At 40.6% G+C, this 22,798-nt stretch overlaps 2 protein-coding genes across 3 annotated transcripts; one reads left to right on the forward strand and one right to left on the reverse strand.

The window, feature by feature from the left end:
- Positions 1 to 4,926: 4,926 nt before the first annotated feature.
- Positions 4,927 to 11,353, reverse strand: LOC106633792 (tumor necrosis factor receptor superfamily member 22). Its single transcript, XM_014341354.2, has 5 exons — positions 9,674 to 11,353; positions 8,981 to 9,077; positions 8,762 to 8,887; positions 7,424 to 7,552; positions 4,927 to 7,298 (listed from the first exon to the last, which is right to left on the reverse strand). The coding sequence occupies exons 1-5, from the start codon at positions 9,686 to 9,688 to the stop codon at positions 7,231 to 7,233; spliced, it is 435 nt and encodes a 144-aa protein (XP_014196840.1). The 5' UTR covers positions 9,689 to 11,353; the 3' UTR covers positions 4,927 to 7,230.
- Positions 11,354 to 13,115: 1,762 nt separating this feature from the next.
- znf362b (zinc finger protein 362b) lies at positions 13,116 to 22,798 on the forward strand. Of its 2 annotated transcripts, none has more exons than XM_005946363.3 (9): positions 13,116 to 13,434; positions 15,588 to 15,651; positions 16,341 to 16,572; positions 17,013 to 17,117; positions 17,320 to 17,638; positions 18,839 to 19,063; positions 19,396 to 19,474; positions 19,595 to 19,753; positions 22,251 to 22,798. In XM_005946363.3, the coding sequence occupies exons 2-9, from the start codon at positions 15,589 to 15,591 to the stop codon at positions 22,365 to 22,367; spliced, it is 1,299 nt and encodes a 432-aa protein (XP_005946425.1). In that variant the 5' UTR covers positions 13,116 to 13,434; position 15,588; the 3' UTR covers positions 22,368 to 22,798. The 2 variants fall into 2 exon arrangements, with proteins under 2 accessions (XP_005946425.1, XP_005946423.1); XM_005946361.3 differs by having other exon boundaries at positions 13,117 to 13,434; positions 16,314 to 16,572.

The raw sequence follows: 22,798 nt of genomic DNA on the forward strand, positions 1-22,798 counted from the left end.
GCTTCTTCAATGATGAATGCAGATGCTTCACTGGCTGATGAGCTGAACACGTTTTATGCTCGCTTCGACGCCGCAGCAATTAAAACAACAAACGGCTGCGCGCGCTCGGAGTGCACCAGTGAAGAAAATGCATTCGTCATCACAGAGCATGCCGTGAGGAACACCTTCAGGAGGGTGAACACCAGGAAGGCAGCAGGACCAGATGCAATCCCTGGCCGGGTCCTTAGAGCCTGCGCTGATCAACTAGCACCGGTGTTCACGGAGATCTTCAACCTCTCCCTGGCCCAAGCTGTGGTTCCCACGTGCTTCAAACAGTCCATTATTGTCCCTGTTCCAAAGAAACAACAGCCCGCTTGCCACAATGACTACCGTCCAGTAGCACTGACTTCAATTGTGATGAAGTGTTTTGAAAGACTGATGAGAGATCACATCACTTCTTCACTTCCTGCCACCATCGACTCACTTCAGTTTGCTTACCGGACTAATCGTTCCACAGACGATGCCATATCTCACCTGCTCCACACATCCCTGAGTCACCTGGACACTGGCAGAGGGAATTATGTTAGGATGCTGTTCGTGGACTACAGTTCAGCATTCAACACAATAATTCCCTCTAAGCTTTTCACCAAGTTGACGGATCTAGGACTCAGCTCATCACTGTGTCAGTGGATCCTCAACTTCCTCACAGACAGACCCCAATCAGTGAGGGTGGGAAAACAAGTCTCCCCCTCCATCTCACTCAGCACTGGAGTGCCTCAGGGCTGTGTTTTAAGCCCCCTGCTGTACTCACTGTACACTTATGACTGTGTAGCCACATCCGACACCACCTCCATTGTCAAGTTTGCTGACGACACTGCTGTTGTGGGCCTGATCTCCGACAACATCGAGACGGCCTACCTGGAGGAGATTAGGAACCTGGAGACCTGGTGCCAGGAGAATAACCTCCTCCTAAACATCAGCAAGACTAAGGAGCTGATCGTGGACTTCACTACAAAGCAGGCGAGGAATTACAAACCCCTCATCATCAGTGGCACGCCAGTGGAGAGAGTGGACAGTTTCCGATACCTGGGTGTCCACATCACTCAGGACCTGTCATGGTCCTGTCACATCAACACCCTGGTTAAGAAAGCCCGTCAGCGTCTCTTCTTCCTCAGAAGACTTAGAGACTTCCATCTGCCACTGAAGGTGCTCAAGAACTTCTACTCCTGCACCATCGAGAGCGTCCTGACGGCAAACATCTGCACCTGGTTTGGGAACAGCACCAAGCAGGACAGACGAGATCTGCAAAGGGTGGTGCGCTCGGCAGAACGCATCATTCAATCAGAGCTCCCTGACCTGCTGTCCATCTACACCAAGCGGTGCAAGTCCAAAGCTAGGAAGATTATGATGGACCTCTCCCATCCCAACAATGGACTCTTCTCACTGTTGAGGTCTGGGAAGCGCTTCCGCTCCCTTAAGGCCAAAACAGAGAGAATGAGGAGGAGCTTCTTCCCCCAGGCTATTCGGGGCCTGAACCAGGTGTAGGACTGGACTCTCCCAAACACGTCACTATAAGACTGGACTCTCACACACGTCACCACACGCACCACCACACATTTCCTATAATCCTATAATTCCTATAATTTATAATCCTTATCTTTATAATCTCTTCTGCTATTTGCACATTCTTTACTGTAAATTCCTAAGTTAATTTGTAAATTTTTGTAGTAAATTGTAAATATTGTAAAACTTTTCTTCTGTCATTTAATGGTCGGGCATTGTACAGCTACAAGCATTTCACCCCCATGTCATACTGTGTATGGTTGTGTGTGTGTGACAAATAAAATTTGAATTTGAATTTGCTTAGTCATTTCAATGTTTCTGACTACATTTCTGTGTAAATTACACAATACAGCATAACCTCTTTTTTCAAGGCCAGTTGTGTTGCAGTTTGAGAAAGAACAACATATCAGGCACAGAAATAAAATATGACTTTTCAACATAAAAGCAGAAGCCATAATTACACCAGTCACCAAAACATGTGCAAGAAAAGCCATTTGGCTCCCTGCTGTAGACACAAAGACACTCTGACATTACTATATTAATTAGTTAGTAAAGCAACCTTAACCTGCCTGTTATGAGTACTTCTGGTATCTATCAACGTGTTATTCACCACAGGTACTTACATCCTCAGTCTAACCACAGGAAGAGTGAGTGCACAAGAGATACAAGACATATGTGGGGAAATGATGTTAAATTTGCAAACGTGTTTCCTTCATTCTAGCAAAAAGCCAACATGTCCATTGCTGAAATCAGGGCATGCTCAACTCAACCACAAACATATTTTAGATCAAAATTTAAAAGCAGTTAATAGTCAAACAGTGTTTTTGTAGTCAGTGCAAATGTTTCGCTCACCAAAGATATTACCTGTAAAATCATAAAACACACAAAAAACGTATAGTCACACTTGATAGACAGCAATAACAATAACATCGATCCAATTCATTTTGATTACATTGTGGTCAAGTAATCATCAATCAGCAATATTAATGACGTGTGCTTAACATTAATATACAATACTGTAAGCCATCAATGCAGTAAGTACAAATATGATTGCTGTCTTCAATTGCAGTTCTCTGCTCTTTTCAGTCTGTTAAAAAAAAATCTCAACATGTTCGATATTTTTTCTCTGTTACATTATACAATCTTCAACAATCAAATGCATATAAAGGTGACTATTCACTTGGTCTTGTGTGTTTTAGTGCTGAAAGTCTGACAATTTTTAATTTATATTTTCATACCCATGCAACTGCATGCTTTACATAAAAAATTGCAAAATTTAATATGATCCAATTTCTAACAATGGGATTTCAAACTACTAAACTTTAAGAAAATGCTATTTTGATTTTGTATTTATTTTTCATTATTGTAAACTAAACATGTATAAGTAAAAACAAATACAATTTAAATAATTACCTGTAAATTTATAGAGTGATAATTAAAGACACTTGATTAACAGATCATTAGAGTTCCTCTGTAAAAGCAGATGTTTTGGCATTTTGCAGGTCTGGAGGAAAGAATCAATAATTGCAGTTCATCATTGTGGGCAGGGTTATAATATCATATCCAAACAACCTGAAGGCCATGCTTCTGCAGCATATCAATACTAGGGCTGCCACAATTAGTGGACTAGTCACAATTACATTGACTATTAAAATCGTTGAAGACTAATTTAATAGTCGACGTCGTTTGAAGCTTTGTAAGATCCTTCAGAGGCTGCATTTGTAGGCCAATTACATTACATCGACGCGGCGAAGCCTGCGCAAATTCGAATACTCGCCCAAATGTGTCCAAAAAATTCGTCCTTCATTTCCCCAAATTTGAAGGATGGGTCCTTCGTGGCCCAACCTATCCCAGAATTCATAGCGCGGCCCAGCCGACAGACCACGTGACTTTCGCGCATTGCATTGTGGGTACCAGTGGCAGCAAAATCAAAACACTGCATCAAGCACTAGCATTTCCAGCACTGGTAATCATTAATTCTGTGGTTTTAATCCCTACTTGCATTTTATTTGTCCCAAGAACAGTTATGTACAAAACGAAGGAGAACACGACAGGTCCGTACAAAGACAGACTTGACAAAAAGGCCAAAAGCGAGGTAAAAATCAAAGGAGTGAAAGGGTTAGACCCATACGAGCATACGGAGTGGACTAAAGACGTTAGCCTGCTGCCCAACTTTCTTCACGCGCATATTTATTATTATATGGTCCTAACTGTGAGTGCATACACTCACAAAATGTTTAGTAACTTCAGATGCCTACAACAAGCACAGGTCCAGTTTACTTTGATGATTTGGACTATCCCATTTCACAGCTGTTGTTACATTTTTTTTCTTTATCTCCTGTACAGACCAACGCAATCTATTTGTCGTTTCAGGTTGTAGTATTACACAACATTTTCAGATCCAATAGAAATAAAATAAGTGTTTCATAATTCTTTGAATTTATTTCCCTTTATTTATAACTGGCATGCTTCATTCTATTATAAAATCTTACAAGAAAGAGGCAAAATTGTATTCCATTGTGCTTTATTAGCTGCTTTGGTGAAAAACAAATCAACAATGCAAAAAAAAAAAAACCACATTTCAAAACATACTGGAAAGCAGTTATTCATCACTTGATTGCTACAACACTTGGGCACATATATGCGGGACTTTTCGTGGCTGTTTTGATATCGCTCTCCCTCTTAACCGATCAAATCTCGCTGTGGTAGCAGCTTTAAACTCGGTATGACCCAGGTTGATAGAGGGTGCCCAGTCTGGATCGCATTCCAGCATTTTGTAGGCTGGTTTTCCTATAAAACAACAAACATTAGCCCACAAAGCCACCGCGAACAAAGCAGCATAGCGCAGCAAATTCAATTCAAATCAATATAAGACTTATTTGTAACCTACATCAATAATTATGTTATGATAAATTACGTAATAACAACAACAAAAGGCTCACCTTTGTGGAAATGCTTGGAGCAGACTAACAAGTGAGCTGGAGTGTTCTGGAATGTTATATTTGCTCTTCGAATGGCTGCAATCCAGGCCATCCGTCACCTCGTTGTTACTTCAGAAACATGGTTCGAACAATTTTTCTTCCACGACGGAATCCGATAAAAACATCTGTCTTTACCGGTCGGCTTCCCGTTGCTGTCATGCGACCAGCTATTGCGGTTAATAATATAACAGCTTCTTGCCATTCTTTGTGTTTCTTTTTATCGCTATGTGACTGTTTTCTTGTGAAAGCCTGCGTGCGCTAGTACCACTTGCAACTCGTGCCTACAATCCTTTGCGGTTTTGTCACATTTTCAAGCTCTATTCCAGTTTTCAACAATGGCGGCAGCTACTTAGTTTTAATATTACTCCAATTACTCTTTCTGGGTCACAAAATAAACGTTTAACATATTTTCAGGCGAGAATGTAGCTGTGTAAACTTCAAATATCTGCTTGGTTTATCAAGACATGACATGTTTGCAAAAGTGCTCCGACGTTTTCGATTGGTCCACTAATCAGAAAAATAATCGGTGTCTAGTCGACTATTAAAATAATCATTTGTGGCAGCCCTAAACAATACAAATGTCTCATACCAACAGGCAGCACAGTGGTGGAGGAGTGATAATCTGGGCTTGTTTTACAACCACAGGACCTGGACACCTTGTACTAAGGCGACCATGAAGTCTTCTGTATACCAAAGTGTTCAAGACTCAAATGTGGAGAAATCTCTCTGAACAAATCCCCATGAATCTCAATGAGTTGAACTGAAACATTCCCACGATGTGATAGACTGATAAAGAAAAACCCCACAGAAAACCATTACTTCAAGTTATTGCTGGGAAAGGTTGCTCCACTGTCCTGTGGAAACTCTTTTTCACAGGAAATATTTGCTCCTAGAGCAGCAAGACCACAACAGGGAATCCCAGTAATCAGGAGGCCTTCTTCTACCCTGCATATCTGTTATACACAATACTGCATCATTAACATTTTCAGCAACTAATATGAAGTTTGATTATCAACACTAAAACTACAACAGCGAGGATGTATGCTAGCAATAATGATAATAATATAATAATAATGATAGTATAATAATGATACCAACAAATATGATTTACAGTCCTTGAAGAATATGCATAATAAAAGATAACTTTTAAGCAACTGTAAAAAAAATTAATAAATCTTGTAACAAACCTTATCTTGCAGTCATTAAGACATAATCTTTGTATACCTTTATGTAAACATGAGCTTCACACAACACTAAATGACAAAACTCTACTCAAAGCACCCTTGAAATTGTACATGGAGATGATCCAATTAATCCTACAAACAGGATTACTTACCAATTTTTATTCAGATTCACTCAGTTGAAAACAGTCTTGTAATCACCAGCATGAGATGAGACACTCTTATTTAAGCTGATGAATGGTTTTCTTTTGAACCTGACTCAAACTTGTGGTTTAAGGACAGGTTTATTTGTATGAGTGTGTTATCGCATGTTTTCAGTCTCTGGACTTTCAATTCTGTTTTGTCTTCAGAAAAGCAATGCAAGAAACAGGAAACAAAATGAGATCATCTTAGCACATACCGCTTATAGATCCATAAAGACTCAAAACACAAGACAGAGACTGAGTTTCAATAAACAAAGAACGAGTGTTGTAATCTAGCTGTAATCTAAACAGTGAGTAAAACTCCAAAAATGGTTATTGTTAATTGGTAATCCAAAACAAGGACAGGAGCAAAACATAAAGAAGACTAAACAGTACAAGATGGTAAAGAACAAAGGCAGGGATATTTATGCACATTTTAATCTAGATTGTGATTCCTAAACAAAGAAAACCAGAGACAAGTAAGATACCAAATTACCACTAAATGATTAGTGGATGAGCGAGGGCACTGATGAAGTGTGGAAATCATTGGAACAGCGAATTTCAGATTATCTCAAAATCTAAACTTCATAAATCAAATTTCTGAGACAGTAACTCAAAAATGGAAATAACTCGAAATTTTGAGGTTTTTAAGTCAGAGCTTTCAGATAAAAACCCCAAATTTTGACTTATGATAAAAAGGGTCATTTCCAGTGGCAGAAACAAACCATTAAAAAATAAAAAAGAAAGGAAGAAAGTTATATAATGTAGTGCTGTGTAACAGGCAGGTTGTAGACCCAAATCCAGGACTAGAGAAATGGAAAAGAAAAGAAGAATCTCTATTGCTGGCAGTTAAAACAAGTTCAAAACAAACTACTGGAAAACACACTTCTAGGGAATTTGGAAACTCCCAGCAAGGAGCACACGTCTGTGAGGGAGGGTGTGATAATGAACAGTGGATGACGCAGACAATAACTATTTACAAGATAACGAGTCAAAGGGGAAAACTAGACAAAGGAAAACCCAGGGATCCTGACAATTTAACCAAATCTGGAGACTCAAAATACTAAAAATAACTGAAAATCCAAAACAGAGTAAAAATCAAAACAAACCCTAAAGACAGTGATTATGACACATGCAGTTGTACAATTTTGCAGAAACTCAGTAATAACAATGTGGTTTACACATACATGAGCACATTTTATAAGCCAGACACTGTGTTTAGATTTGATGATGGTGCTGATATACACTGTAAGCTATCACTGCAGTAAATATATGCATTCTATATTATTTTCTGATTGATTTGTAGTCCTGTGCTCTTGTCAGTCAGTCACAAACAAAATCTAATCACAATTGATATGTTTTGTTTGTCCCAATGGTCTGCTTCAGACACTTCCTTTTGTAGTCATCGTTCTCTGAAAGGAATAAAGGTAGAGGTGACTGAACGAATTTATTTAAGTTGTTATTATGCTTGATAATGAAAAAATGTGGCTGCCGTGAATACCAATCAAATGCTTTAACATTCTTTTAGTGTACTTACTTGGACATGTACTACAGGAACATTTCATGCATTCCCTCAGATGGTCAGACCCTAAATTGTAGTATCCATGTTTACAGGCACACACTATGTTGCTATTAAAGGAGCAGGGCCTTAGTACAATCTCATCATCTGAGGAAAAAGCAAAGCACAGTATGTCCATCTATGCCGTACTTCCAGCCATCATCTATTTGTTACTGCTTATCCTGGAGGCAGCAGTCTAAGCAGTGATGCCCCAGAACTTCCTCTTTCCAGCAACCTCCTTTAGCTATTTTAGAAGAATTCCAAGCCATCCAAAAGATATAGTATTGCCAGCATTTCTGCCCTGCAATCTCCTCTTAATTAGAGATGCATGAAACACTTGATTTAGGAGGAACCTAGTACCCATTGTAGCCCAAGCCCAGATCTGTAGAAGCAGAATTTCTACTATGAAACTCCTCTTGGATTGTCGATACTTGAATGAATTCCTCTACTTGGTGCAGCATATCACTACCAAACAAAGGTCTGAGAATTGGAGATACCAGTTGTCAGCCCAGCGGCTTCTTAGTCAGCTGCTAAATGTCCCAGTCACTCAATGAAATCAGCAGGACCATATCGTAAAAAGCAAAGACAGACAAATCAAAGCATACCGACTCTGAACTCATGGCTACACCTATAAATTCTGCTAATATAAGTTATGAACAGAACCGGCGACAAAGGGGAGCTCTGGTGGAGTTAAACAACAGCTCAGAATAAGTCTAACTGATCACAGGCAATGTGACCTAACCTCTCACTACAGCCGTACAGGGGCTGAATAGCTTGTAACAACAGACCTGATACCTGATATCAGGTCTACATGCAAGCGCACATTCAGGGGCTTGGAGGACTTAAGGCAAATCCCCAAAGTCCAGCCACCAAATAGATTGTTTTAACTAATTTGGTGACCTCACCAACACTAACAGTCACGTTAACCAAAAGCAATGACAATTAATAGTTAGTTAAAATTGGAGTGCACGTAACATCAGACGTTGCCTTTGCACTGCGAAGTCTCTAATCTTAGTGCACACAAGCTCAAACTGACATTCTGAAGGGTAAGAGTGACACACAATGTTGAAAGGTTTCCCATCCTAGACAGACTTAAGTTGTCAAAGTGTTTCAACTTCATCACATTGGTCGGAAACAAATATAAGATTGTCAAAACAAGATCACCACAAAAAGAGGTTTATGCTGAAATATATCTAAATATATCTAAATGACAAGATGATAGCAGTCTGTTTTTTAGTCCAATTTAACTTTAATCGACCTTAACACACAAGCAGAAAACATGCGTGACACTAAACTGAAACTGGGCAGGATACTTACGATTACATAAGTCACACCGAAGACATTTCTCTATGTAGTTTTCTATGTCTGTGTAGAAGCCATCCTCACATTTCTTGCATTTGTACTTTTTAACTTGATCATCACAGTTACCAACTTTATGATATCCTGAAAAAGAGAGAAAAGGCGGAAAGTTAATGTGATACTTTCGCACTGACTTTATACCAATAATTGACAACAATGTTCCTCATTATATCTTACCAGCTGGACACAAATTGTAACATGAACCATTAGTTTGTTCAGTCCCCTCAGTGTGACTCTGTCCACAGGAAATCAGTGCAAGTATCAGTGGGAAGACCTGAAACAAAGGAGGTTTGAAGATCTGAGGTAAACTGTTGAGGAAACAGGACTGACATTTTTCATTAAAACAGCCACAAAGAGACAGCAAGAGTATCATAGAAATATATAAAAATGCATCGAAATACCACACAAATCAGGGCTGAAAAAACCTGTAGTGAAGCTAAAAGTATTAGCCATTTAAGTCGTCGTCCAGACAGAACACATAAGATGAAGTTTGTTTGTTTCCCTCCCCATACTTTCCTAAATACGACCATCAGAGGGTTGGGAGCATAGACTGTGTCACATTCAGGAAAGTATTTCAGAAACCTCTTTCTAAAGCTGGTCTCCTTACAGAGCTCCTTCACACATTTTTTTTCTGGCTCACAGGTTCGATAGAAAAATCAGATCATAATAAAGAAGACAGAGAAAGGTGTTGTAAACAAGTGAAATAAATCCCAATCAGGCCCCGCAGAAAAGAGGACAGTTTATAACAGCGCTGGATGATTTACAATTTTGACAGATCTGTTTTCATGACAGTTGGTCTAATAAATTTTTTAAGCAGCATAAATCAATAAAATCAATAAAAAGATAATCAATAAAAAAATATAAACTTACCAAGATAAGGTCCATGTTGTGTGAGCAGGCAGTGTGGAAATTAAATAACCAAGTTTCACTGGAATTCCTTCACTCAGTTTGAAACAGCAATGTAGTTCTCGCTCAAAGTGAACAGCAGCAGGAAGAATTCTCACTTCAACTGATATGCAGGTTTCCTTTAAAGCTGACTCAAATAAAACATTTAAGGAAGGCTTTGTTTGTGAGTGTGCAATTGTGTGTCACGGTTTCAGTTCTTTGGAATCTCCAGAGAAGTGGTGCAAGAAACAGGAAACTGACATCATGTAAACACTAACTCCTTACATGCAGACTCCTGCACAATAACATTGTAACACTACAGAATTTCTGCAGTACTGGTATGGACAAGGGTGGCCTGGATGCCTGCCTTAAAGTTTTAGCCAGAACAATGCACAGTAATACATCAAATTCCGACTTTATGGAAAAATGTGATCAGTTAAATGCTGATACAGATTAGAGGATTCAAAATCTACCAAGAAGCTGTATTGCTGTGAAAAGCAGCCTAACTCGACTTGCTGACTTTGGACAACATCCCTGACATTACATGTACTGAAGGTCATGATGAAACTTGAACACCAGCATTCTTGGAATTCATTTAAGATTTCGACATATCCTTTTACTGCGTTGGCAGTGTGTTTGGGATCATTGGCATGTGGAAAAAATAAGTTGTTGCCAATCACATGCGTTTTAAATCATATTCCACAATGGATCAAAATTTTATGTTACTTTTCTGTGTTCATATTTCCGTCACTTTGGGCTGGGTGAAATGCAGCTCCAAACCATGAAGGTGCCTCTACTGTGTTTTACAGATGGCTATAAAGGAGTGACAAACATTTGTACCTCACTCCTGACTCCCAGACATATTGAAAACAATTTTAAGCTGAAGTTTCAAGTTTGGATTCATCGCTCCATTAGACCTGTTGGGGACGATTGTCAGTATAGTTCTTGTGTAATTTATCATAAATCAGGCTTTTCTCCTTGTTCATCTTTCTTAAAAATGGCTTATTGGCAACCTTTCACTGACTATTTCTGAAGAGGCTTCAGTAAACAGTAAGTATATGAAATACCTGAAGGGCCAGATGCCTCTGTCAGATCCTGCATCAGGACCTTTTCCTATTCAAAAACACTTTATCTGTGAAAATTCCTTTTGTGTTTGTTTTCTTGCAGCTGGCTGCTAGTAACAAAGTTCCTGAAGACATCATTTCAGATCGGTTCTATGTAATATGCCTGTTATGTGTAGACACAACACTGACTCATCCCTTGAGTTACAGGCCTATTTAAGGCTTAAGTGATTCATAGGTCAGTGTTAAGTGTTAAGTGGATTCAAAAAATGACCATGAAAATTCCAGGGTACAAGTTAAAAGAGCTGCATCTGATGACTTGAGAGTTATAATAGGGTTACAGACACAGAGTACACCAGAAATGAACTGGGGGCCAAACCACTGAGAGCTTCACTAACTAATAGAAGGACTTTAAAAGGCAGTTCTCTGTTGAACTGGAAACCAGTTCAAACTTCAATCCAGTGACTTAAATATTGTGGTAATATTTTCAAACTTCCACGTATGCTGCATTCTGAAGAAGATGAAGTCCACGTCTGTGAAGGTTCTCAATCAGTTCTCGGTCAATCTTTCAAGGATGCCAATGTTCACATTTTGGACAGAGAGGACAGATGGTTTGAAAAAGTGAAAGAAGCCATTTATGTCCACTGTGAGCAACCATCTTTGAGGCGGTGGTTTACGACACCAACTGTCTGCCATCTATAGTCCAGTTTTGAGATCCTTTCCCAGATGCCTTAAAGCCCACTCACACCCTGGGCCATCTGACCCCAGGAAATACATGATAGGGTGGGGCTAGGTTTCACAATGAGCTCACCTGAAACCCTGGCTGATTGTGACCCACACCCATTTTCACACCTTGGCTCATGTGATTAGGTAGAGGATCATCAGGGGGTCCTTTGTCCCTCCTTGGGGGGATACCCCCACGGGGTTTAAATCTGGGACTCTCCACCATTTTACCCTAGAACTGAAGAAGCTTCTCGGATGAGAGGTGAAACGTCTTCAAGCAACTTAAAGAAGTCCAGACGCTTTTCTTTCCAAGCTCCTTAGACTTCAAATAAAACCAGCTCCTTAGACCAAGATGAAGTCCACCTACTGATAATTTGGATAATCCAGCAAGTAGAGCATTACAGTAGTCTAACCTGCTCGATATAAACGCTTTTGCACATTTCTCAATTTGCAATAGGAATTTTCAAGCTTCTGATATATTTTTATGTTGTGGAAAGGAGCTCTGGTGACCTCATTAATATAATTATCAAAACTGACATCACTGAACAAAATAATGCCAAGGGTCCTGACTTTCTTTCATGTGTGATAAATATGAACACATTTTCTTTATCTAACATTTTGGAACAACACGAAATACTTTCATCTTGTCTCTGTTCAGTTCGACAAAATCAGCAGTTACTGTCATCAGTGCAGCTTAAATTTTAAATAGAGATTAGCTCATCAGATGAAAATGACAGATAAAAAACTGTGTTTCATCTTCATTATGATAACAACAAGCAGGGTAGTGTAAAGGTTAAATACTAAGGGACCGAGGACAAATCCTTGAGGAACCCCTAATTGAATTTTTGTTTCTGCAGATTTCAAACTACCAAGTAAAACATTAAAACTTCTACACTTAGGGTTTGATGAGAATCTGACCTGATAAACCAACTGAATCATAAAGGCTTTGAATTAAAATGTTACCATCAACACTGTTGAAGGAAGCAGAGAGGTCTAAGACTGAAACACTCGGTGAATCACTGTTGGTTTTTAGGTCATTGATGACTTTAGTAAGAAACATTTCCATGCTATGATGGGTTCGGAAACCAGACTGGTACCTTACTTACTTATTTACTACAAGAGTAAGTAAGTACTGTTTATTTACAATGTGCCTTTCACAGACAAGTGGTAACAAAGCCCTGTACAAAAATTGGAATAAAGTAAATGATAAAATGAAATGCCATAAAGCACAATACAAATACATGTTAACATGCTATTAACTAATACCCTGTTACCTGTAATATTAGAAATTTTACTGTGGAAGAAAGTAGGAAAATTGTTACATTTTCTTGCTTTTGTTACATTAGATTGTTTTCTGATTTTGTAAATATTTCACAGCTGGATGAGAATAAATGATTGTTAACTAGAAGATATAGGATTATCTGGCTAACTGTATTTCACTGTAGTAGCAAAGAAGTGCATTTTTAAATATATACTTTGTTTTCTTTGTGTATTTTTTAACAATCTTTTCCTTTTTTAGTGTTTCTCTTAAGGTGCTTTGGGTGGACCGCCTATAATAACAGTTCTGACAGGGCAGCAAATATGACTGTTTTTTTTTTTTCTTTTTTTAAGAAATGGCATCAGAGAAAAACTGCTCATCGTCTCACCACATGATGACAGCACCGCTAATGTGTGCACTTTGAAAATTCACTAACGCATGTATCGGCCCTGCTTGCGTTGACGTAGCTTCTGCTGAGATGCTGTTAAACGCGAATAAAGTGGGTCGTGGTATGAAAATACAAAAGCAACATTTAGCACAATATTTCCCCTCTCGACTGCACTGTGCTGAGCCTTGCAGCAGCAGCAGCACCCAGAAGTGAACAAAGCGACCCGGAAGCGGTGGTCCGACCGGAGGCAGAAAGAACATCAACCTTTTATATTATAGCTGTACTCGCAAGACAATATCTGCAATCAGGACACAAGGTATTTGTGCATGTCTTTACATGTTTCCGTTGCTGTGCATTTCTCTAATGAGCGGTAGCCTCTCGGTGCGTGCATTAGCACGAAAATGCAATTTCTCTGCTTTGATTCGTCCAAAAGTTACAGAATGTAGAAAAAAGCAGCCCTTAAAAAAGTGAATTTTGCTTAAGATGGCACAGAGTCTGTCGGGAGATGAGGCGCTGTGCACCGGTTCCGATTTTGACCTTAACGAATCGCTACGGTTATTTTTAATCGGCACTGATGAATCAAGCTTGTCCGTTTCCGTGCTGTGTGTGTGTGTGTATGTGTGTGTGTTTTTTTTCCTCCTTGCAGGGCATGGTTGTTGTAGGAAGTGTCAGTTTTTTTAAGAGGTGGGGAGGCCGGGCTATTCAAACCTGCAATTCGCCGTAAACAATCATTCATGCCTCCGACATGATAAACACACCTTTGTGTTGGTCTCCGGCCGCTTCTCATTCCAAACACCCGCCACACGACAACATGTTCATGCTCCTAAAAAATTTGGGGTCTGCAGAATATGGCGTCCCGCCTTATAAAAATAAGGCTGCCATTTTTGTTTCTCTTTTGTCTGGAAATGTTTTAAGAAAACTGTCTGAGAATGTGTCGAGTCGCACCGGGGAGGATCGATCCGGACAATCCTCCGTCGGTGCGAGTCCGGAGCTGCTCCCAGACAGCCGACACGTCCGAAAAAGTCAAAGAACTTCAAGTTTTGTTTTGTCTTGTTTTTTCACGGCGGTTTTTGTGGAAAAATTACAAAAGCGACGTCCACTTATTTGCAGGAATTCAGACAAAAGGAGCAGAGGGGCATCAAGCCCGAGCTAAACGGCGCAGGATCATGCTGTGTTTTTTTTTTTTTTTTTTTTTTTTAAGAAGTGAAGGCATATTGTAGGTGGCATTTAGATGGCAGAGCTGCGTGGATTTGTGTCACTTTTACTCTGTAGGCCTGATTTACACACATCGACTTCTAAGCGTGAGCTGACATCTAGCGAGTTTTTACACGGTTACATTAAAAAAATCGTATTTACCTTTTTGATTAAACTTCTTTTTCAGCTATCTTAAAGCATTTATTTCATTTTATTTTTCAACAAAATAAGAGCCCTAGCTCTAAACTACTGTCTTCCACACTTTCCCCCTGCCTTTCAAAGCCTGTCTTAAAGGTGGGCAGATCGATTGATAGTATTGACACCAGCGCTGGTATTGGTATAGGATCGATACTAGAGCCACGTGATCGATACTTTATTTATAGCTTCTAAGTTTAGCATGTAGCCCACTGCATTGTGTGAAATAGTGGAAATTTTTTAAAGAAAAACATATACATCCAGTATGAAAAATATCTGAACACTTTTGCATTAACTATTTATAGTTTGTAGTATATTTAAACAACAGAAATTGACCCAAAGTGGTTTAGATGATCATTGATGATGATTCACCTGCATAAGCCTTCTTTTATAGGGTAAAAGTATAGGTATCTGTACTGGCAATACCGGCCCTGTATTTACTTGGTATCGGATCAGTACCAAAATTTTTAATATCGCAGAGCACTTGCGGTCATGATCAGGCTCAGGTCTTCTATATGAAACCGTTTCAAGGTCAGCTGTTACACATCTTAACTTAACATGAGGGTCATTCAATTGTCCCCACAGTTTTGTTTTGTTTTGTTTTGTTTTTTTCAAACAATCACAACAAACGAACAAAGTGCATTTATCCATCAAAAGCAGCAGATTTAGAATCCACTAGTTTAATGCTTACTACATTTGTGCCTGTGGTGCAAACAGTCCGGAGAAGTAAATGCAGCAAATTCTCTGCAACTTTAACCGTCTAAACAGCTGATACGTGGCGTTAACTGAGTACCAGAAATGGTTCTCGACACCTTAAAGTGACATCAAAGTGGATGCAGAGCTACGTGGATGCGAATGTGATCAGCACAAGGCCTGAAAGAAAATTCAAGCATGACATATGAAACTAGCCACATGCAGCGTGTGGTTAAGGTGTCAGATTTTTCAGCTTCACAGTTTAAGCCTGCCTGTTTGTAAGCATTAACTTACTCTACGTGCAGTTTTAGCAACAGTGCTCTGTAAGGGAGCACTTCATTATGTGCATCTTTGAAAAGCGACTAAAATAAATGTCACACACTTCAGGATGGCAGAGCCTCGGTTTAACAACCCATACTTCTGGCCGCCGCCTCCGTCCATGCCAGGCCAGGTAAGTCCGCTCAGCATGTAATTACTGTGATGTTTCCACCTTCCACTGCCATTTGTTTCCATGTGTGAATGTCTTTTCAGCCTTTCAGCACCAGTCCATCACTGTTACACCTAGAACCGCTCGCAGTTTGTTCTCGCAGATAAGAGGGGTGCCTCAGACTCCTTGGAGTTCGTGGGTACACACGCAGCCCAAATTGATCTCAAGCAGGCCGGACCAAAGAAGCGCAAGTGCTTCCTGAAAACGTTTGCATTACAAACTAGATAGCAGCAGACCGACTACATTTAGTCGGTCTGCTGCTGTTACAAAGGAATACTGCTGTTATAACTCAAAGTCAACAGTATGATGACTTCAGCCCCCCCCTAGCTTGGATGAAGTTGCTAGTTCAGACAACCACTTTTAGGACACAATCCATTCTTAACAACATTACAAACGCAGTGCTTTGTGCTGTAAAATACAGTGAATGTCCAGAATTGATGCTCCTCCTCCATGAGTGGGCTGGATTAAAGCGTTTGGTGGGCGTTACTTTAGCTCACCTCTGTCATAGGTAAAAACTAATCGTGTGCTGATCAGTGTTTTCTGTCCTGCAATATGTTTTGATGGCATGAATGACATTCACACAAGGCGGCTGTTTTCTGTTGAGCATGACCCGTTAACCCTTTCAGCTGGATAACCTGGTCCTCATTAACAAGATCAAGGAGCAGCTGATGGCTGAGAAGATTCGACCCCTGCACCTGCCACCTACCTCCGCCCCTTCTCAGCAGCTGCTGGTTCCCACCTCGTCCCCGGACGGTAGCGCTCAGCACGGCATGCAGGTTCAAAAGCCTCAGCCGCAACAGGTTCCGGGCCACCACCCACAGCCGCAGGGCTCTGGACAGCCGGACATCGCCCTGCACGCTCGTCCCGCCTCCAGTTCTGGACCGGGTGCGTTCTTCTGAAATAGTGTTAAATATGTCCAAGTGCTGCCAACTTGTCTCAAACTGGCATGGTGGCCTGGTGAGTTTAAGGTGATAATATACAGATTGTGAAGGTAGAGGCCAAATAAAAATCCATAATGAAAAGTGAGTGATGCCTGCACAGCTACTCCAAAACCCACAGTTGCAAATTTATCTTATTTACAGAAATGTGGAAACGGTTTAAAATGATACCCAGCCCTAGAGTAACCTTAATTAACATGAAGTTATTGATGTAATAATTGCTACAGATAGGCCTGGTTTTCTTAAATCAAAACATTTTTAATGTTATTCTCCAGTTTTGCAGGCTAATAGTTGATGTAATGAATTCGTAGACGTGGCGTAGAATCAGGCCTGCGCGGATTACGAGACATTTTACTGACTGACACACCATCACCTTATAAATTCCAGATGGAAATATGGATGACAAGTCAGCGGTGAAGGCCAAAGGATTATGGGAGGACTGGCAAATGAGACACCTTAGTGAGCAAACTGGCCGGGTCAACCATCGCTCAGGTACAGCCGTCACGCCATCTGTGAAGCTTGTAGGAGAAATGCAGCAAGGCAGCCAGCCTCTGGTGTGATAATATAAAGATAACTGTCATGGAAAATTGACACACACATGGTGTTTACTGTGCGGTACACTGGTATGGTTCTGTAGAGTGTGGTGTTGAATTAGTCATACCTGCTAATGCAGTTTTTGTTCCAACCTTCTCAGGTCTGGCCCCCTCATCTCGACCCGACAGCCACAGCACCTCAGACGCCCTGACCCCGACGACTCCGACCTCCAGCAGCCAGAACCGCTTGGGTGGCGCCCCCTCTGTGAACATCATCTCTGGACTGGCTAGTGGCCCTGGCATTGACCACATGAAGGCCGGAGGCCTGGCAGGACTGTTGGGCCCCCCGCCAAAGGCACCTCGGGGAAGAAAGAAGATCAAAGCCGAAAACACATCTGGTCCTCTGCTGGTGGTGCCCTACCCCATCCTGGCTGATCAAGGATGTGTCACCGTTGCACCCAAAGAGGGCAAAACCTACAGGTTGGATTCGGAAAGCTGCTCCTATTGTTTTCAGGGTTTTTTTCTGTGCTGATCTTGCAAAGTAAATTGACAGCTTTACGAGGTCTGCAAGCATTGATAGGTATTTTCCTGAGAGAACTTTGAGAATGAGAGAAGCGCTCTATACTGAGGCTTTAATATGAGCACAGCTTTCACCTGAGTAGACAAGAGGTTTACTAAAAAAAAAGATCGGTCAAACATACTCCAAAGGACTGAACCCAAAAGAGTCTGAGCACTGGTTGCAATGAGGTAAAGCTAACGGATGGAAGATTTGAACTTGGGTTGACCCTCCCAGAACATCCAGGAGGATGAGTTGGTGTTGGGGAGGAGAGGAGGGTTTGTTTAATAGCAGGTCAGAAAGGCAAGGTGGAAAAAAACCTCCCATGATAGTTAAACAACAGAGACTGATGGTTGGAGAAAGCATGTAGAAAGATCACTGGACAAATGTAGCAATGCCGAAATTGCTAATAAATTGTCAGCTAATATTGACCTCTTCTTGCTACCTGGGAAAACTTTTGATATTTTTTCTTATTTTATGTTAGTTTATGATAACCAGGACTTTCCAGAGGCTGCAATGAAAGCCAGCTGACAGGTTCGGCAATTTCTCATTAGTGTTCAGATTTTAAGCTTTTATGACAAAGACATAAAAGCTCTTTTTTTTTTTTTTTTATTGTGAGAAAAAACCCCATTTAAGTCAGTCAGCTGGAAGTTTTAGATAATGAGGCTAGTGGCTCCATAGTGTAGTGGTTAACACACCCACCTCAAACACTCTTTTGGAGATTACATCATGGTTGTTCAGTGTAAATAAAATCAGCGAAATCAGATATGCAGAGGTACCTGCTGTGGGAATTCTTTGTGAATGAAGGCGCAGTCAAAAGTGGCTTTTTTCTTAAATTGTAAGGTTAGCAATGCTGGTGTTGTTGGATTTTTTAAAATCATGTGTTACTACTTAGTTAATCAACTATAGTTGATTTTCAGTTTTCGTTGCTACTTTTGACATAAAGTGTGATTAAGACTTGATGATTTTCTTAAATTATTGTTAAAATTATTAAAGTGGTCTGCGTACTGGGGTGGGGAAAAAACTGATGTTATGCTACGTTTTCTATTTAGTTGTAGGCAGGCGGATTTTAATCCCTCAAAATTGTTGTGATCTGATCTATTTTGTTTCTTCTTGTCCCCAAGATGCAAAGTCTGCCCACTTACCTTCTTAACCAAGTCAGAGATGCAGATTCATTCCAAGTCCCACACAGAGGCCAAACCGCACAAGTGTCCCCACTGCTCCAAGACGTTCGCCAACGCCTCTTACCTGTCCCAGCACTTGCGCATTCACCTGGGGATCAAACCCTACCACTGCTCCTACTGCGAGAACTCGTTCCGTCAGCTGTCACACCTGCAGCAGCATACCAGGTTGGTCAAACTGTGAACATGAAGCGTGAGAAATCAAGTTGATCTCAGCTGCCTCTGTGGCTCTACTGTTGCCCATTTCAAATCTGATTGGTGGTCACACATTACTAATATTTAATGTTTAGAATTTACCTGAATACCTGTCATCCCCTTTACAGCTATATCTGTTTTCTCCTTGCTGGAACTCTTTTTACGTTTCACATATAGACCACGACTGTGACTTATATGCAGTGAAAATCTGCTGCTTTGAATATACTTTGATGTTTCTTTGCAGAAGTTCTCTTGCAGTGGCGTCTGTCATAAAAACATTTTCCCGTCTGCTTCTCTTGCTGCAGAATCCACACCGGCGATAGGCCTTATAAATGCGCCCACCCTGGATGCGAAAAGGCTTTTACCCAGCTGTCTAATCTCCAGGTCAGTCAGAGATTCTTCTTGTGACCTGATCCTGATTAAAAGGTTCAGATGCAGAGCTGCAAATGTTCAAATTACGTGGACTTCTCTACAATCTCTGTCCGTGTTTTCTCTCCCCCACAGTCTCACCAGAGGCAGCACAATAAAGACAAGCCGTATAAATGTCCCAACTGCTACCGTGCCTACTCAGACTCTGCATCGTTGCAGATCCACTTGTCAGCGCATGCCATCAAAAACGCTAAGGCCTACTGCTGTAGCATGTGTGGCCGGGCTTACACCTCAGTAAGTAAACCACAAGCAAGTATTCACTATGTCAGGGTTTCCACACCTGTTTTTTGCATCAATGACATTTGATAATATTTTTTTCTCTCTTGGACTAGAAGTCAGTGTGTTTCCTGTTTGAGATATTTAACACCTTAGTGTGTCCTTGCTTCTGTTCAAATATTCAAAACGGACTAAAAGAATATCTTTAAGCTATAGCTGAGGTCCGGAAGCATTATGTTTTCGCATTGTATGTCTGTCCCATCCTGATTAATATAAATATGTGTATTTCATCTACTCCTCAATGCACATCCCTCCAGTTTCCTCTAAACCTGTCCAAATAGGTCATTGGGCTGGCCGTTTCTGTGTGATCATTGTTTTTGATAACATAGTCTTATTTAACTTGTATTGTTCTTACCTTTACATAAGTCCATGGCAGTTTCACTTTTCACTTTAAATTCTTGTAAATGATAGCATTAACTAATGTCCCTCAAGCTGGATTATGCTTTGATTAGTTTTGTTTTAACACTAGGAACTGATGAGCCTCTAGGCATTCAAAAACGTCAGGAAAATGACTCAGCTGTGGACTGACAAAATACTTGGCCAAAATAAGGCTCAAAGATTACATTTTGGTGCTCAGAGGTCAAGGTCACAACCATAAATCATAAATTCATGGACTAATTCTGATAAAACTCTTTACTACAGGTGTCATTCACCCAATCATATAGTGTTTTATTGTGTGCCTAAGCCCGTTGTCTAACGTTAACAGACTCACACGAATATATCAAGGGGAATTCAGGGTTCAGTGTCTTACCCAAGGATACTTTGACATTGACAAATTACTTCTTTTTTTTCTGTACAGCACTTTGGGCAAACTTTCTGTTTTTAAATGTGTTATATAAATAAATTGGATTTGGATGCAAATTGACGGAGCCGGGGACTGAACCACAGACCTTCCGATTGGAAGATAACTTGCTCTACATCCTGACCAACAGCCGAGAGCTTGTGATTATATTTAGGAGCTTGGAAAGAAAAGTGTCTGGACTTCTTTAAGTTGCTTGAAGATGTTTCACCTCTCATTCGAGAAACTTCTTCAGTTCTAAGAGTCAAATGGTGGAGAGTTCGAGTGAGCTCATTGTGAAACCTGGCCCCACCCTATCATGTGATTTCCTGAGGCTAGATTATATTTGAAGTTTGACTGGGTGTTGAAATGCAGACACTGATCTTTGATATCCTTTACCAGCTATCTTAAGAGGATCTGGGCAAACATAAAGTTGTGGTCAGAAGTTTTCTTTTCCGGGGTGGAAGGATTGTGCAACATATATCTTTAATATCTTTTAAAATCAAGAATTTGTTGGTTTCCCAGTACAGACCTGTATTTTAGAAGAGAGCTTTATTAATCCATTGGGTAGGTCCCCTCAGGGAAATTAGGGTTCCAGCAGCGCACAAGCTAACCTTAAATACAAATAAGAAAAAAAATCGTTTTAAGCGTAGTACACAGATTTTCAGTAGGGTTGAGGTCAAGGCTTTGGGAAAACCATTCCAGAAGCTACTTTATCCATTCCAAAACCAGCTTTGATGTATGTTTGGCATCATTGTCCTGTTGGAACACTCAGCTGTGTCCAAGTTTCAAGCATCCAGCTGTTGATTTGAGGCTGAGTTGAAGAATTTGGAGATATTTTTTCTTCATTATTCCATAGACTTTGTGCATTGTACAAGTACCAGTGGCAGCAAAACAACCCCAGAGCATGATGCTATCACCGCCATGCTTGACAGCTGGCACTCTGTTCTTAGGTTTAAAAGCCTCACCTTAACTCTTCCACACATTCTTCATGTCATTGTGCCCAGATAGTTCAATTGTTGTTTACCAGCTGCAAATTTCCATTGAGCTTGAAGGCATCAAGTTTAAAGAACGAGCTTCTGTCTTGGTCAGCACCATCTAAGTCCAAGGAAAGTAAACCTTGCTTCATTGTGAACAGTGATGCTGATGTTCCAGCAGTTTCCAGTTCATGGCAAGCTTGAGCCTTGGTGGTTCCTGTCTTGTTCTTGAACACCCTGGACAATTTAATCTGATTTGAGAGTGCCCGTTTGGGTCTCCTTCCAGGTAGGGACAGAGCCAAATTATTTGTACTTATGTACAGTTGTTTCAAATGATGATTCTGGACTGCATTTGGTTAGAATTGGCCCATTAAGCCTCTGGAATGGCGTTCCCAAAGACCTTATCTCAACCCTATTGAAAATCTGTGGACTATGCTGAAATGCTGGGTTTGTGCCAGGAAACCAACTCTTTTAAATGAACTCTGAGTGTGCAAATATTCAGCCAGCATTATGCCAAAAGGATCTGGTCAAGGAGCAACTTTCCAAGGGAGATTTCATTAAATATTAGTGGGGGTGTGTGTATCCTTTTGACCACAAATGTCAATATCAACTTCAGCTGAACTAGTTGGAGTAGAGGCACTTTTAAAATTACTGTAGCAGTAATCTTTATGCCCTTTGGTGTGTTTTCCTGTTCTTGTAGGAGACCTATCTTATGAAGCACATGTCCAAACACACGGTGGTGGAGCACCTGGTGAGTCACCAGTCGCCCCAGAGGACAGAGTCCCCCAGCATCCCCATACGCATCTCCCTCATCTGAGCTCCGCGAGCGTTCAGCATCAAGATTCAGAGTCAGCGTTCGGCTGGAGCTTGTGAGGCCCTGCACCCACGGCCATCTACATAAGGCTTACATTAGCATTATGACAGCTGACATGAGCATTCACTGTTAGATTTTTGTAAGCAGACTTGCCTCCATCCGTCTCGACACAGGCCGTCTATCATAAAGGAGCACAGCGTTATTTTGTGAATGTAAAAATACAGCCAGATATTGTCCAGGGGATCGAGTGGCAAAGAATGTCTTGCGTCAGATTAAATAAGCACTTTCGTAAGCATCATGTAAACCGCCGGATGCATTGGCCATTAAAAAAAGGTTTTAGTTGTCTTGTTTTTGTTTTTATTCTCTTCCATGAAATGGGTTTTCAAAACGTGCCAGATGATATTTGCCCGAATATTGAATTGAAAAAGCAGGGG

This window comes from Haplochromis burtoni, unplaced genomic scaffold (assembly GCF_018398535.1).
Source record: "Haplochromis burtoni strain Fernald_Lab_line unplaced genomic scaffold, NCSU_Asbu1 Contig_306, whole genome shotgun sequence".
In the NCBI taxonomy this organism is placed as follows: Eukaryota; Metazoa; Chordata; class Actinopteri; order Cichliformes; family Cichlidae; genus Haplochromis; species Haplochromis burtoni.